Consider the following 18179-nt stretch of genomic DNA (forward strand, 5'->3'; position numbering starts at 1 on the left):
AATACGAAACAGTGCTGGCTTTCCAAACCTCCACTCTGTCTTATCTTCATTTGTTCTTGTTTCTGTTGGCTTTACAGTCAAGCTTGATGATTCCTTTTTGTTCCAACCCAACCAAGAATCCTTCTCCTGCTGATAAGGACCATGTGATATAAGCCACAACCTCTGCAAAGGCTGTAAGAGGTCTTAAAGTTGAGATTTTGCTGATGTTTCTGTGATTGTTAGGGTCCTAATTTAACAACTTCCGACAGACTTCTTAAAAGGTTAAATTGAAACTTGTGTTTTCAAAGCCAAACTTTTTGTCTATACATCACACATCTATTAACCAGGACAAGTCTGTTGTAGCAAACTATTGACTAAGGAACTTTTTTATCTGGTTTGACTCTGATAAATTATTACTGACATGCTGGTGTTGTCAGATACAGTTGACTGTGTATAAAACAGACATCACTTCTGTTCAGCCCGTTGTGAGATTTAAAGCCACAACAAAACAAACAAACAAAAACCTCTGCGACTGCTGACATACAGTGCAAGTGGAACTAAGGCATGTGCTGAAGTAACCCAGACAGTAGAATCATGGGACTGATGTCAAACCAGCAACACTAACCAAACCAGGTATTACGCAAACGAACAGATAAAACATTACAGATCCCTCAGCAGAAAATACTTTAAAAGTTTAATGACTCCTGTGGTCCTCCGCCGTTCCTCCTTTACTCGGTAAATCAAGTACAGAACACTTCAGGAGCTTGCAAGAATCTACAACTATGATGTTACATCTCATCATTTTAAAAGTTCAATAACTATGTAAGCCTAAACTTTTTTTTGGAAAAGCGAGCACATGGTAACAACTGGCATTAACAACAGGAACCATGTTTGAGAACATTTTTTTACACATAGACCCATGCTTTATCTGTATCTGCATATCTTTCAGGTGGCTTTGTGCCTTGACTTTGTTTTTTTATGTTTTTGAATTAAACTAGTTTGGTGTCTAGAAAACTAGGTTCCATGCTAGTCTTTGCAACAAAGATGATGCAACAAAGTCCTTGTTTCACGACAGAGTGACAGGAAAGTAAAGGAAGGCACTTCATCTTCATTTCAGGGGGGAAGAAGTAAACCACATTTGGGGAATGACCTGTTTCTCCTTATGAGTCATCTGCTGAACCTAAATGTTTCTCAGTTTACACAATGAAAAAAGGATTTCAACCAATATTCCCCTGCACTCACACAAACACAAACACTCACAAAAACAGGCTCAAACACACATCTGATGTATCAAGTAAACCACTGGCACCATCACCCTCTCTTTCTGTTCACCTCTCCTCTTTCAGTGAACATATTTCCTCTTCTTCAGCACCTCATCTCTCATCCTATTTACTCATCTTTTATCTTTCTTCTGTTCCAAAATCCAATCTTTTCTCTGCTGCCTTGCTCCATCTCTCACACCCCACCCCTTTTCTTTTCCACTTCTACTGCCTCAAATTAACATCTTCCAAATGCCAGCTTGTCCAATAACCTGGTACGGCCAGCAGGAGGCACGGACACGCAGAGACAATCAGTGTGTTCACATGCACACTAATATTTCATTTATATTCAACAAACTCTGAAAGCTGTTTATAAAAAGCCTGGGTATATCATGTCAGTGCTGATACAAGCTGGCATATGAGCAGCGTATCTCATTGGGTTTCTCAGTTTGGAGCCTGAAAGCCTCCTGCATTTTCACACAGTGATAACAATCAAAATAAAGCAGCACTACTGAACACAGTGGGAGGACTGTAAAACGTCTGTTGCCATGTTCAGCGCATGAAGCATGAGGTCTCAGCTGGAGGAAAGCTCCCTCTCAGAATACTAATGTTCAGTCACTCACTAAGTAATGCACGCACTCTGTCTCAGGGTTGCGGGGTGTATCGCAGGGTGGTGTTAAAGGATGACTGTGTGACTGGCAGGATCATTAAAACCACGAGCACCACAGTACCTAACTGCACACTTGTATACCTCATCCAGCCTCCTCTGTGAGTGTGTATGTACGTGCGTGTGTGTATATATATGTCTGGTATGTGCTTGTGCATTTTATCTCCTCCAGACAGATAAGATGGTATTCCTGTCTGGGGATGTCCCGATTCGATACGCTGATGCACATCAGTGCCTGATAAGGCTGTTTTGCGGGGAATCGGATTTCATTGCGTGATCAGGACCGATCTAGTTTTTACATGTTTACAGCTTAACGGCTGCTGTACATCAAACCATGTTGCAAACGTGTCCGCTGTGTGGGACTTCTTCTCTTTGGAAAGCAAAGATAGTAAAACAACATCTTGCGACATTTGTAAAGTAAGAGTTTCTCAAGGAGGTAACAACAGGGCTCATTTTTATACAACAAATACGATTCGTCATTTACAACAGAAGCACACAATTTTTCAGAGAAATGTATCAGTATCAGCAAAACATATCATGAAAAAATCTGATCGGACTGGGAGTCAAAAAATCTGTATCGGGACATCCCTATTCCTGTCCAGTTATTTATGTGGTGACATCATGGGCTCTAATTTTGTGGCACAGGGGGCGCAAACCTGGCGCAGCCTGCGCAGTGTTAATTTTGTGCGGCGCACTGCCGAGGGCTGCCAATTTGACAATTTGGTAGACCGTCTGCGTAGAGATGGGTGTGACTGCACGCCAGGGGGAGTTGATGGCGCACCAGGGGGAGGTGTCAGCAGATTCATGTTGGCAGCAGTGACAAATTTGTGCCAAATAAAGTGCGCTGAAAGCTCGCCAGCTCCAACCTGGTCTATTCTCGGTGCAAAGCAGAGCGCACCCTGCGCAGATGTATTTTGGTGACGGGTGCACATATGCGCACAAGTCAACAAAGCCTCAGAGGCAGGTGTCCAGAGTGTCAGGCACATTTTAATGCAGTAAACAATCACAGCAATCACTATTTAATGTAACTGTCTGAACCAGCATATACATTTGTATCTATATTAACTGTCCCATCACATCTGATGTCAGATTAAAGCCGTTTGTCATAATGGAAAGTTAACCTGACGGCAGCTGGAAGTTTGATGCACATCTTACAATTAAACAATAAACAGCCTTAACATCTGATACTGAGTATATATCTGGCTTCTCTCATTTCATTTAATTCAAAGAAAAGAGGGAGAGAAAAGACGAAGAAAAAAGAGACAAAATAAATGTATGTCACTCAGGATTTACCCGTGATTTCCCATATCTCTCTGTTTCAGTCTTTATTTTTAACGTGATCTAAAAAGATGGAGTACTTTATTGTAAGGCGGATGAGGCGGAGACTCCGGGAGAATATACAGTATATCACCAAAGGTTCTGCTATTTGGCGATGACAAACCAGGAGTGCAGGTGGATCAAAAGTATTCTGAATGGATAAGCCAGCAGGCAAAGAATCTACACATGGGGATAAAACAGTCCCAAGCAGGGTGGCACAATAAATCACAAACTCATTGTTATTACAACACAAGCATTCACAATAAATATACTCCAAAGGCCTAAATATATATAAAGAAATAAGGCTAATATGTTTTATGTTTGTAAGCAATGACTGACATTTAAACAGTCAATCAAACTGCAGACCTATCTTCAATTCGAGGCTCAAATCTGAGGCTAAGGCTGCTTTCTTCAGAACGTTGTTGGTAAGTTAGACCTCTGGGTATTTCAGCTTCAGCCCCGTGAAGAAAACTGTTGACGAGACACTGATTTCATTCATGATAGTTTTTTTCTGCACTGTTTTCTCAGGTTTTAACTACAAGGCCCATTTCTTTTTAGGAGCATTTGAAGTGTGTGGATAATTTGTCTCCCATTAAAGACCCTGTAAATGATAAACACCACAGGAAGCCTGACATAAAAACAAGCTGAGCCTAAGTTAGCGGCAGATTGTCTCTCAGTAGTTGGTGGAATAATGTCACGGCTTCATGCTGGATACAGTCAGAGGGACAGTGGGTTTTAATGTTCTGCTGCTCTGAATACTCATTATTTAAAAAAAAGGGTACAGCCTTTAGAGGTCTTTAAGTAGCTGGGGCTTTTACAGGACTGACAGGAGACAGGATGGTGTGACTGATGGATGGACTTGGATTTCAGGTGGTGTCTTGCTGTAAACAATGTTGACAGAAACCTGAGTAACAAAAAAACGTTAGGAGTTTTCCCTGCTCCTGTTCTCTGGCCTCTTCTGCTCCTCTGCTACTGCTTGTTCATTGATTGTTAAAATCTTGTTGCAATCCAGCATCTGAGCGTCTCTGTTGGTTTTCTCCCCCAACGGACACCTCTTTGACTGGCTTTCCTTTTGTTGCATTCTTTGATGTCTATTGACTATTTCACTCATGAATGAAAGAGGATCTGAAGATGTTTGAGGTGGGTGGACATCTGGAAAATGCTCTGACAAAGCAGAGTACACGGGTTTCCATCTTAATTCATTTCATCATGCTGTGAAACGTGTTGACAATTGCGTCCATAACTAAGTAGAACAAGCAGAGTATTCGCACATAGGCACAGAGTGTTAGGCCTGTCATACTGACATAGTCCATGAGTCAGTTTCCTGTCCATCCTCCCGTCACTCCATCTCTCTGTCTACACACAGGGGTTTTAATTATAGAATCAGTGAGGAGCTTCATTACACTGAACAAGAAAGAGAGCTGGGACTGAGTGAGACAGAAACAGAGAGAGGGGGGAGGCGAGGATCAACAGAGAGACGTCTAATCTCTTTGCAACTGAAATATTGAATATAATCATTGCAGACACAACGAGTTGTTGCAAGAATTAATCAAAGCAATGATTCATTAGCCTTGCCTCTTTATGAAAACCGCTGAGTATTAGTGCCCATTTGTATGATCTGGTGAGTTTGTGCGTGAGTGCGTGTGTGTCATCACTGCTCCACATCTGTAGACTTCAGATGTTAAGACCCTAGATACAAAAGGATAATTGCCCTGCTGATGTGTCTTTACAAGGTCAGAAATTTCTTAACCTTTGAGGCACAAACTGGCTTCAGGAAAAAGAAACAACTTTGAAGAATACAAGCAAAATACAAAATAGTGGTATTACTCATTTTTCAAGGCTAACATGCAATTAAATTCACAAGGCAGTCTGCTAAGTGACCTTCTGGATAGTTATCTGCATAACTTGTCCGTGGAGAGATTAAATAAAAGCCTTCTGCTCGACTTTAACTTTAAAAGGATCATCGCTGGCTGGACCAGTTTCTGCTTTATTCATATGGTACACAATAACTGATGGTTAACTAACATTCTTCCCTACAGCAAACTTCTATTGTTGTCTGTAAACTCTCTGTTCAGATGACTGATAAAAGAGTCTGCTTGCTTTCATACATTTTCAACACTGAAGACAAAGACTGATGGATAAAAAGCTTTTATCTATTTATATTCACCTTCGACTGGCGTAAGAGCACAACCTCTGATGTTTCGGATCATTAAACCACCATTCCAGAAAAACAAGCCATTCCATGTTAGGAAAATGCTAAAAATTGAAAATTTATTAGGTAAATAAGCCCGAGCACACTGCAATCCAAGTCAGAATGCTGATAATAACATCAACTTCTTTTCTCAAGCCTAAATGAACATCAACCTTTTTGATCTTTGAGCTGCTTCTGCAGAAAATCTTTTAATCACTTGTAAAAAAAACATCCAGGCCAAGCACCGCTCACTAAAGGCAGGAAAGTTTAACAACATTCAACTAAAACTGTGAAGTCGTTGAGCCTTTTTTATCTTGTTGTTAAATGAAATACATTGGCAGCTGCTTATGAACACCGCCAAACGCCGGTAATTAATTAAGAGCAGCGATTTGAGTGGCTGAGTGGGATGAAATAGATTTGGTGTCACTGTTCAGTGGATACACCTGTGCTTGGATCAGAAGGTGGTGTGGGCATCCAATTGGGCCCTGCTTTTCTTTCACAGGATCACCACACAAAAACTCAGAAAAAGAATCATTACTGCTCATGTCTACGGGTGTTCCTCTCTGGCTGGTTTGGTCAAACACTCCTGAGACGTATTCCCTAACTCACAGTGAGGCAGCAGACTGTTTACCCAGGCAGAGCACACTGAGGCAGATTGTGGCTCAGACTGTTATGTTGCCATGTTGAGTAAAGCCGTTTCCATGGAGCTCCTTGATGCCAGCCGGGGTATGACGCAGCAAAACGCAAAGAGACCTTAAGCCAAAAGAAGCATGGCAGCCCTGGAAACAGCCCGACTACAACCAGGAATTCACTGGTCTTGTGTTCAAGTTTTCTAACAGAGCGCTGGTAGGTGTTTGGGTCTGTGATACTACAACGCTCTGACACAAAACTATGTGTAAACACACATCCCACAAAGGTTCCACCCCACAAAAATGCAATGGCAAACTAAATCTCTCCTGGGACACTAAAATACCTCCAATTAGACGTGCCACAGAAGAAGTGGGATGGAACCTGGAGCAAAAACACACAGAGGCGAGGATGTTTGGAAACACACTCTCACACACACAAATATGTGCAGGTTCTCATTTAAGAGCCAGTGATGTGGAAAGGAAACATCTGGAGGGGAAGGGAAGATTAGAGAGAGGAACAAAGGACGCAGGGACACAGAGGTGTGTGTAAAAGACACACACATGAAATCAGCCAGCACACACACTAACAGGTTCCTGTGTTGAATTATTACTTCAAATATTTTAAAAAAACGTACAAAACCTGCTGTGCCCTTAACCAGCGGCGGCCCACCACTGGTCAAGGTACTTTAATACAGAGCCTTGAATACAGAGCCTTTTAGATTCTGCAAAGTACTTCAAATCTCAATACTACAGTGTCAAAATCATTGTCCTTTTGATTGACAACTCATGTGACCAACTAGGAGCCAATAATATCCCTGAGCGTGACATGGTGTGAACAAAAATCATTGTACTCTTATTTATCTTTCAATTTCATACCCTCATCCTTCCATGTGTGCAAGTACATGAAAAAAAAAAATCCAGGCACGGACGAAAACATCAATTCCTGTATGTCCCTACTTAATAACTACATACTAGTTACACTTCCAATAAGTTTGACCGCTAAAGTTAAAATCTCAGAGTGCTACCTGTTCGAAAAGTCCGAGTCTTTCTATGTAGTGAGTCAAAAGCAGCATCTATTTTAATTTTGGCATTTTGGGGGGATTGTTAAAGGGGTAAAAGAAGCAGAAACGTGACAGACACGCATTTAACTGTTTGGTTCTTCTGAGCCAAACATCAGTTTGTACCACCCAGCATCCTAAACACATTTGAACTGGTGTGTGTGAGTTTAACAGTGTGAAAGTTTCCTAGAGGTCAGCTGATTCAGACAAAAATGTACACTTAGCCTCTTACAACGACCGCTCCATCACTTCTTAGGGCTGCAGGACAGACACTGCTTGATAGAGGTGGAGGGGAAAAGGAGGAAGACAATTCTGAGAAAAGGAAAGGACTGATGTAAAACAACAGACACCAGGGGAGTCTACTACAGGAAGTGTAATCAAACTTAGATTGACTCTAACCAGTAAACGAGCTGAGGTGATCAAGCTCAGAATCCCACTCGCTCTACTATGATCAAATACAATGATAGAATAAATCAATTAATAAAAGGACTGACTTGTTTTACAGACAATCGTCCTTTAACTCTACTTGCATCACTCTCTTTTTGGTCCGAACATCTCGGTTTTGAGAGTGATGCTCTTTATATTGAAACTCTTGCTTAAAGCTTCCTCACTGTACACATTACTGCCTTCTGACTGTCTGCTCCTTACTGAGCAGAAACAAATGTATAACTTCATTAATCACTGCGCAGAAGTACGAAGCTTCAAAGGGCAGCTGCAAAATCTCAACAACTTTCTTGTGTTCAACAGAACTTATTTCTGGAAACTTTGTTGCTGCAAACTTGCACTGATTTCTGCCATGCACTAATTATAGATGTTAGTATGTGAAGCATTTTGCAGGGAGCTCTAGAGATTGTACTCATACTCATCAAGATCAGTCATTAGAGACACTACTTAGAAAGACTTGGGAGCTCAAGACTGAAAATAACTTACGTGATATCTTCAAGTTCATCTTGAGTTTAGAGACAACCAACTCACAATAAGTTGCTCTGAGTATGGAAAAGACACATAAGCTTTTACGTTGTTCAGTGCAGGGCTTTTTCAATTAAAAAACTAGGGCAGTTTTAAAGGCCAGGATAAGTAAATGGGCCGTTTATTTTCTGCAGGATTCAAAAAGTCTTCCAGCTTTTGCTGATGGAAAACTCCACACAAATGGATGTAGTAAAATAAAAACATTTTTATTGCTCACATCTAAATTAAAATCTTTCTGACACGTATTTAGGGGAAAATGAATAAAGATGCTTTGTCATTTTTACTGGTAATTCGTCAACAGGCTGTTGAACTGGGCTTCATTTTTAATAGCAGGTGCCACACAAAGTTTAATTGTACAATCTATCTCTTTCTCCACAAGAACCAACTTTTTTTTTATTACTTTGTGGTCTATTAGTGGACACTTAGGGCACTAATTTCGTGGTGCAGCGCAGGGGGCGCAAGCCTGGTGCACCCTGTGCAGTGCTAATTTCGTGCAGCGCACCTATGTGCGCTGCCAATTTGACAATTTGGTAGACCGTCTGCGCAGAGATGGGTGTGACTGCGCGCCAGGGGGAGTTGACGGCGCACCAGGGAGAGGTGTCAGCATATTCATGTTGGCAGCAGTGACAATTTCGTGCCAAAAGCAGCACAGAAAGTGCGTTGAAAGCTCGCCAGCTCAAACCTGGTCTATTCTCAGTGCAAAGCGGAGCGCACCCTGCGCAGCTGTAATTTGGTGACAGGCACAAATGTGCGCACATGTCAGCAAAGCCTCAGAGGCAGGTTTCCAGAGTGTCAGGCACATTTTAATGCAATAAACAATCACAGCAATAACTATTTAATGTAACCGTCTGAAACAGCAAATACTTTTGTATCTATATTAACTGTCCCATCACATCTGATGTCAGATTAAAGCCGTTTGTCATAATGGAAAGTTAACTTGACAGCAGCTGGGAGTTTGATGCACATCTTACAATTAAACAACAAACAGCCTTAACATCTGATACTGAGTATATCTAGCTTTATTTACCCGTGATTTCCCATATTTCTCTGTTTCAGTCTTTATTTCTAACGTGATCTTAAAAGATGAAGCACATTATTGTAAGGAGGATGAGGCGGAGACTCCGGGAGAATATACAATAGCCTATATCACCAAAGGTTTTGCGGCTCTGACCGTCTCCGCTACCGGGTCTTTCCAGCGTACCTTCTGCGGCGCTGGGGATCACTCAGACCAATCAGACGCTGCGCCTCATTTGAGCGCATTTATAGGCGAGGAGAGGCGCTCATTTGATTGGTGAAACTACGCTCGGCTGTGTTAAACCCACTTACGGCTTTTCTCCTCCCACTCTGCCATTTGCGCGGAGGGAGGCCATTTGCGTGGACGCGCCTTGACTGCGCCTCTCTTGGCAATGCAGGAAACTTGCAAAGACTTTTCACTTTTCTAAATAGTTTCAGAAAACTATTGTTGTCTTCTGTCGGGATGCAGGACTGCACCAAAGCTGTACATCTGGGTTCATTAGCTTTAGATAAACTCTGTAGTACTACGTTTCCTCTGAAGAGCTGTTTCTGGAGAATTTTCTTAAAGTGAAGCATCAGAATTTAACATTCTGTAATTACTGAACGCACACTAGTTTTGTGTTTCGAGATAGCCGTAAAACGACAAAAAAAAATAAAATAAATTACATTGCAGTTTAACTTCTGGTTTTCAATATCTATGCTCAAGAAGACTACTGGGTACTTCTGTTGTGATCAGTTCTGCACATGCGCAATTTTCAAAAACGACAGGGATTGAGTACAATGGCTAACTTTTGTGCAAAGGGTTCCTAAGGTTTAGTTGTTTATATATGCTGTAATATCCTGGGCTACTTTTTGGATTAGTTATCATTCACACGTGTTACTTTATGGTCCTTTCTGTAGCAGAGATCCATGCATCTGATCAACTGTTAAGCCCAGAGCTGAGAGTGCATTTTAATTTCAACAGCAATTATACCAGCATACATTCACCCTACCCTCTCACTCTCTCCGGTGCCTTCTGTTCTCTCCTCCTGTTTACTCTGAATGACCTTGCCTCTTTTCCACTCTCCTGTTGTTACAAAGATGAGGTCCATGCACAGGGGGCCATGGCCTAATTGTCTCAAGTTGTGCAATTTTTGTCCCCTTTGTTTACTCACCAGAGTGTGTGTCTTCATCGATGCCCAGACTCTACCCTGAGAGTTTGTTGTGTGTATTCAATGTACATTTGCTTGACAGCGTGCTGTCCCATGTGTTAATGTGTGTGTGGGCATGAGGCTCCCTGCAGTGAGTGCTCTCTTTAGGGGAACTCTGCTGCTCTAATGGTCTGATGTACAAACCCACTAAGACTGTGCTGCTGTGAACTAAAAAACATCACACAAACATGCAGACACTCTTCTGGGAAACAGGGAGACTCACTGATGGTATGATTGACAGGAGGAGGTGTGTGTGTGTGTGTGTAAGTGGAGTGTAAAAGATAGTATGGAGATGATAGCAGGTATGTGTGGAGCTTAATTAATTGGAGTTCCTGGGATCCTCATCTCATGTCAGTAAAAGATTTACCCTGAGGCTGTTAAAACCCTCTTTCTTACTACACACGCTTGCACAAATGCACACACACACACTCACACAGGCCCTCACACTGACTTAAACAGGTGTTAACTATAATTTATTGATCAGACCTTCACATTTAATCTGACCTTTCCTTCCTCAGATTAGCTTGTTGTTGTTGTTGTGATTCTTTGTGTTTGTGTGATATTTTGGCACCTCGTAATGCATGAAAATGAAAACATGTGTCATACCATCATGTTAAGTTTGTTGTGATTACTTACTCAAAAAAATTATCAGTAACACTTCAAGCTCTCTAGAGAAGACAGAAGTCAGGAGGAGATCCTTATTTAAGAGGCGGTCTGTACTTGTTGTGATTACAGTGTGTGTGACTTTTCACCAAGCTGTTGCTGCTATCAATTGTGGCTGTTCTAGCTATGCCATGGTTATCAGTAAGTGCTTTTTATTTGGAGCCATCTCGCCCACATTGACAGGATAGTGGTCAGGGACATGTAGATAATTGAACCATCAAGTAGGCTGGTCATGTAGCGGGCTGTCCTCTACTCTTACAGGCGTCAGGGATGGAGCAAAGAGTTGAGACATCCAGAGCAGCACAGGGACAAGAAGGTCTCACAAATGTGACAATAAGTGTTAGAGGCTAGTTTCTGTGTAGGTGTGTGAAGACAGCTTCTTCCAGCAGTCCAAAGGTTAACAGATTGTTGGTTATGTTCATAGTCGATGTAGAGTATAACTTTATTAATAATCTCTTCACTGACAACTCACTTTTCTTTCTCTCTAAAAAAGTTTTTTTTCCCATGCCAAATGCTAGCACAAAGCACAAATCAAAGTCAGAAAGGGGGAGAGAAAAAATGCTATTTTATTTGAGAAATTCTTAAAAACAAGAGAGAGGATTTTTTGAAATAGAGCACTTTACTGACAGGGATGAGTACCCCTCTTCAGATCCGACTTAATAGACTGAAAAGTGAACAGAGGGGAGACAGAAAATTGGGCTACATTATAGAGAAAGGGAATGCCCCGAAGAAAGATAAACAACAGAATGACATGCAAATGATCATAAAATACAAAATGTATGAGTCCAGTTACATTTTATATGTGCCAGTTAACCTGGTGAACTGTTCATTACAGCAATTTCATCTCATTTGCATTTAACTATTTTTTATATTTTCAAATTTCCTGCCAGCAAACCGTGGCAGGTATCTTTTTTTAATAAGCCCAGTGTGCTTGTCAGTGTATTATTATGGGTTATAAGCAAATGTAGTTAGAACATTTTTGTCAAACCAGTAAGTATTAAAACACGAATAATCTCTTTAGGTGCCATTTCAGAAATAATTGTTAAGCCTTGAAAAAATCAGCATTATTGATAAGTGGGGACCAGGATCATTTTAGAGATATTTATTTCATAGACCTTTAAACTAAGTTCTACATTTTGATGTGACAACAAGTCCAAAGGAAAGGAAATACTAGTAAATAAAGTCACAATCAAGCACTATTTATGTAATTCAGTCAAACAAGATCACAGTCCAGGGCCAGAAGGTGTAACATTGTGGGTAAAACATTCCTTCAGCACAGTGGTAAATGTCAGTTTGACCAGACACAGTCTAATTTTCTAGATCAAAATACAAGATGCAATTTGTCGTCTGTGCTTGTTAACATCTGGGTAGTAAAACACTTCAGCATTATGGCAGAAGCCTTTAACCAGCTCTACAGATTCAGCTTAATGAGGCTGACTGATTTGCTACAGATTTGCCAAACATGTGACTCGAATTTCAGACTTACTAGAATGAAAATATCGATTATTTGTTTGATCAACTGGTAACTGTTGTTGGCGTTTAACTGTTTAGGCAAGTAGACACACACACTCCTAGGGACTGTCAAACGGTAGCATAAAGGCTGAATGTATTCAGTGAGAAAAAAATACAGATTGATCTTTGCTTCACTGTTTTTTTCAATTTTTGACTCATTTTTTTCTGGTCTTTATTTCATTTCCTTTCCTTCCACTCCACCTAAATCTCAGTAACAAATGAATAAAACAAACACATTGCCTGAAAGAACAGGATATTTACCCAAGAAATGTTCATTGTAGGAAATACACAGTTATAAACACACACACATGTGCACGCAGACATTTATGGCCAAAGACTGATCAGGGAAACTTAACTGTACCCTCACAATCCCTTTAAAGTGCCCAAGGGAGCTCTCAGCTCTGACAGCAGTAACAAGGTGCTGTGCGGATATTTATGTGATTATGTGTAGGTGTGTTTGTGTGTGTGTGTGTGAGTGAGTGTGTGTGCATTTGCGACAAAGGATGCCAAAGGATACAGCCCTGTAAAGAGAATCTAATTAAAAGTCTATACAGCCACAAGGGACAGAGTGCTCCCACACCTCCTCTCCCTCCCTCCTCTCATTTAACCACAGTGAACACTTGAGCTGAAGGACTGTGAGACAGTCGACTCTATCCTCTGGCCTCCAAGGAGAAAAGATATGGAGAGAAGGATAGAGCGATAAAGTGATATACGTAACAGTGTATAAGCGATAAAGCCCCTGACAGAGGCAGGGACAATGAGGGGACGTGCAAAAGTCTGACAAACTTTCAAAGAGAGCCTGGTTTGTAACTTTCAAAATAAAAGAGAAGAGTGTCACTGTCTCATTGCCAAGATCCCATTCAACGTCAACCATTCAAACACAACCATCATGACTAAAATTTCCATGTAATAACAATTAAAATTAACAGACGATGAAAAAATGTATTACGTATGAGCATACCAACAGTTTGTACAGACCAGTGGCGGCTGCTGGTCAGTCAAGGAGGGGAAGCTCATTTTTTTTCCAGCCTACATCATAAATTTGTTTATTTATTTAAACGTAAATTCTACCCTCCATTCCTTTTCAAGAAAATGATCTGTAACCCTGTCGTAACAACCAGGTGTTTTTTCCAGGGATTTTACCAATGTTCTCTCAATGCTCGTCGTTTTTAAGAAAGGTAAACTTGCTGGAGAATGATAAAGCCTCCAGATCAGTCCAGAACAACCAAGAAGATGCTCCAGCGGAGGGTTATACTTCAAGATCGCTGACAGTCTCATTTCACTATCAATTAAAAAGTGATTCGGGCTCAGACAGATCATCCAATCAACATGCAGAAGCCCAGCGTCCAGGCCAGCCCACTGCCTCATAGACCCCCAGAGACGCTGAGCGTCTGATGGGCGGGACAAAGCCCAGCGTTTATACAATGACAGTTCCACAGTGGAACAACCCACTCTACGCTTCCCTGCTGAAGTCAGAAGACACTCAGCGTCTGACTGTGTTAAAGCACTGAGACACAGCAGGGATGAATGAGAAGGAGGTCGAGCCAGTTAGCTGTGATAGGAGCTGATTCTGAACAAAAGATGAAGAAATTCTAGGGCATATTTTGTGGTCAAGCTCAGCTTCCCTTGCAGTCTTAGAGCAATCGCCACTGGTACAGACTGATAAATCACTGGCAGAATCTGGGCCAGCACCAATGTGAGAAGTCTGCTAATATCTTCTCACATAGTTTCAGAATTTTTGTCAGAATTTCAAACAGAAAATGTTATCATACCTACATCCACTTTATAATAGCAGGGCTGGGAGAACGTTCTGCTCGTAGATCTAAAGTTAGTAGATCTACTAGTGTATTATACTATAAAGTTTTCATGTTTGATCTCTCTGTATCATTTTTAACCTTGAATTATTATTATTTTTTCACTTTTTTAGCCAAAAAATAAACCTTAGTTTGCTGTTTTTGGTGGCATATATCCAGTAAAAGTAAAGTAATGTTTACAAACTCTAAATAATTTTTTATTGCAGTATGTTGCTTGCCCACAGGCTAAAATAATACCTGAGTTTTCAGGCCAGTGCTTTTCTCCTCCTGTAACTAACATAAGAGCTTGGTCAAACTTGTAAAACATGTCCATACATCTCAGTGATCATTACTGACAACATATATGAAATCCCCTGACATGTTTTAGGCCTAGAAGGGCATGTCAGCCCCCTTCAGGGGGCTGACATGCCTGTGACACCTGTCAACAGGCCACATGGGAGGGTCCAGAGCAATCTGGGGGTAGTGCAAGGTGCTGAACAAACTGTGCACAATGAGGTAAAGAATTGCCCTTAGTGCATTCATATTTACGAACAGCCTCCTGAGAACTCTCCAACCATTAAAACCGTGTTTCCTGCTGAGCCACCCCACTGCGACTCAAGTTAAAAAACATCTGAAAAAATACACAGAAAAATCCCTAATGCCAGGGAACAGCAGGAGGTAAACTTAGGACTGGGAGGGAGGGGAGGGGCTTCACCAGACGTGCAGTAAACTGGTGAAAAACCTGGCTTTATTTTATAGTCCAACAGCCCTCTGTGTAATGAGTCATATCTAATGGAACAATGAAGCCGTGTCACATCAGTTTCACTTGTTAACCCAATTCAACTTTCATTCTTGTGATATCAATAATTCAAGTCTCACAGCTTAATGGATCTGAGTCAGGATCTCCAGTGTTGTGTCTCTGATGTGTCAGACACACATCCCAATTTTGTATCCTCTGCTGCTCATTATCATTTTCAGGTTTTATCTCTGGGTTGTCAACAGTAATTAGGCTGCCAATCACACTTCTTTCTGCCTCCTCAGCTCAAGAAAAGAGACAGACTTCAACTAAATCCTCGAGTTTTTCTTTAATTTTAGTAAACTGCATTCATTCAGCACAGAGGGCTCAATCAACCGCCCTCAAAGCTTTAAAACTGTGAAATAAAATCTAATGATGAGCAAACAGCAGCTCTGAAAGAAGAGCTTGAAAGTCTCCTAATCCGCTGTCAATCTCATGTGATTATGGAGTGAAAACGCTGCCTGTTTGTGAGATTTTAATGTGCTGTAGGGGAAAAAATGGAATTAGCAGGCTCTGACTCATCTCACACATTGTTTTATTTTTACCTGAGATGCTCAGGTAGATAGAGGGACTTGTCACATTCTCTCCTGTCATCTCGTTCACCGCCTCTACGTGGTAACGCCCTGCATCTGCTGCCGTGGTTGCCAGGATTGCCAGCTGATTGTCCAAGGTGATTGTTCTGCATGAGACAAGAGACAAATGTACAACAAGGCATTAGAAAACACAATGAGAGCAGCCAAAAGGTGTTAGTCCGTTTAAGTCACTCCTCAAACTAAGACGCTGACAAGAGGAGAGTGTTTGGTACATGGATCGTTTAGAGTTCAGTTTGAGGGAAAGAAGCAGTGAAAACAATCATCAGAAGGCAGAGAGGATTCAAAGGGCTTAAATAAATCTCTCCTCCTGTCTCAGATTGATATGTGGCTCATTGTTGTGTCTCTTTCATTCTTAGTTTGAGATTCTTGTTGTTTTGTTCATTCCCTCTCGTATGAGCACCAATCAATGCATACAGAACACACACACACAAACACACTAACACACACTTGATCTGAGGCTGTTTTACAGACAAAGTTAGGAAACAAGCTTTCAAAGTTTGTGTTGCTGGTGCTTATCAGGGGAGTGTGGTATCAGGAGTCGATTTTGGAGGAAAACTGAGTGGGAGAGGCTCGCAGGGGGGAGTCGAGGAGCGGAAGAAATACATCCTTTGCACTCGATTTTTCATGCGTTTGAGTTGTGTGTCTGGAAACAGACGCCTCCAGGCAGAAAGCACAGGTTGATTTCTTTAGTGATGCTACTTGCGTGTTTGGCATGCCAGTGAATAGAAATCATCTAATATTCTAACCTAGGAGCTGAAATAAAATCAATACGGCCAGAAGAGAGAAAAAAAGCCTATTAAAGTGAGATGACAGTCTTTTATTTTCATATAGTCTGGTTTTGAGCCCTGGCAGCACAAGTACACACACACACTTCATGCTGTGTTACTGTGAAGAGACAAAGCAAACATTTTTTTGGGCAGCGTAAATGGAAAACAAGAGAAAGGGATGCAATATGCATGATCCTGAATACTGCAAGTAAGAAGGTCCTAAATTTTACTTTCAGCATCTGAAAATGGGAGATTCTTTGTTGTACCAAATAGGAATGCTTGCACTATGTTCAAAAATATAAATTTGTTATTCAAAAAAATGAAATACAATGAATCTTAGATGAAGTCTTTTTTTCCAGGTGTTACAGATAACTATGCAAATGTCAGCAGAGAATAATTTTAATCTTTTTCAAAACCAGCTTCAAACGCCGAACAGTAGCTTTGAAGAAAACCTCTAAAGACGAAAGGAACTCGCCCAGAGGAGGCCTGTTCACGCTCAGCGGTGCTGTTCTTTATTTGGCTGCTGTGACTTTGCAAAACAGTGACATTCTGTCAAATTCAATCACGCTTTATTGACAGCTGTGTGTCCTCAAAATGAAGAGAGAGACAGGGTTTATTGCACCATTCTACAAAAACAGCAGCAGCCACTTGATCTGATTTGAAATTGGTAATGAAAACTTTACAGGTTGAAACTTTTTTAACACAAGTTTCACTTGTCCAAGTTCAAAAACAGAAAACAATTGATTGCCTTCAGCAGAACTTTAAAGCTGGAAAAGAAATGATATCTAATCACAGCAGATTGACCCTCTAGTACTGTTTTGTTATCATTGATTTAATCTAATGTCTACTTCACATGCAGGCTCTAAGCTCCACCCCCACAATCTGCGTGCTGACACATCCAAGTTAAACCTAATCAAGTGGAAGATCAACGTGAGCATGACAGATATTTACTGCAGAGACAGCGGCAAGGTCTCAAAAGTTGTCTGTACCTGTGATAGATGAAGATAAGAACTAATGATTGAACAGTAACAGGGGGCAGAGAATCTGGAGGAAAACATGGGTCTATTTCACACACACACACACACACACACACACACACACACACACACACACACATGCGCTCGCACACACAGAATTCCTCAGGTCTAATTTTATTCAGTGTGATTTCCCAGGAGAACATCAACAAGAGCCAAAGTCTCAACCCCAACTCAGACACTCTGTCTGTGTGCGTGTCTGTGTGTGTGTGTCTGTGTGTGTGTGTCTGTGTGCATTCAACTGCATCTCACCATCTGAAATAAAGGCTTTGACCAAACCTCTGTGCTGCTGCTCTCTTTCACCTATTCCACAGTGAAGATGGATTCAGCGTCCTCACAGCAGTCTATAACACAATTTATAGCTGTTCAGCTCATTAAGCGCTCTGACCAGCCCTCTTTATCACATCTGTTTTACCCAACACATGCTGATTAATAGACAGTGAAGACATGCCTGCACTTGCCCATAGCATTTGAGGGAGGAGGGAGACTGGGCCGCTGCAAAGTTATTAAGATTCAGGCCCCGTTCACGCAACGACATTTCACACCAAAGCGCGAAAAATGCTGCGTTTACATGAAAACACTGAGGGACTGAAACGCTGTAGTAAGCATGCCAGGCCTGTAGTTGGTGTTGTAACTGTCTAGTCCAGAAGAGGTTTTTGGTATGTCTTCACCAGTGCTGGCTGCTGGTCAGTCAAAAGGGGAAGCTCATTTTTTTCCGGCCTACATCATAAATTTGTTTATTTTTTTA

General features: G+C 41.3%; 1 protein-coding gene across 3 annotated transcripts in view; it reads right to left on the minus strand.

The window, feature by feature from the left end:
- Positions 1–18179, minus strand: part of LOC141810286 (protein sidekick-1-like) — a 255916-nt gene that overhangs the window by 94897 nt on the left and 142840 nt on the right. For all 3 annotated transcript variants that reach the window (XM_074697693.1, XM_074697702.1, XM_074697686.1), the window contains one exon: positions 15583–15716. In XM_074697693.1, coding sequence (XP_074553794.1) covers positions 15583–15716 — 134 coding nt within the window. The remainder of the gene's footprint in view (positions 1–15582; positions 15717–18179) is intronic.

Source organism: Halichoeres trimaculatus, unplaced genomic scaffold (genome assembly GCF_033239565.1).
Source record: "Halichoeres trimaculatus isolate MK-OKI-2021-1 unplaced genomic scaffold, fHalTri1.1 fHalTri1_scaffold_2, whole genome shotgun sequence".
In the NCBI taxonomy this organism is placed as follows: domain Eukaryota; kingdom Metazoa; phylum Chordata; class Actinopteri; order Labriformes; family Labridae; genus Halichoeres; species Halichoeres trimaculatus.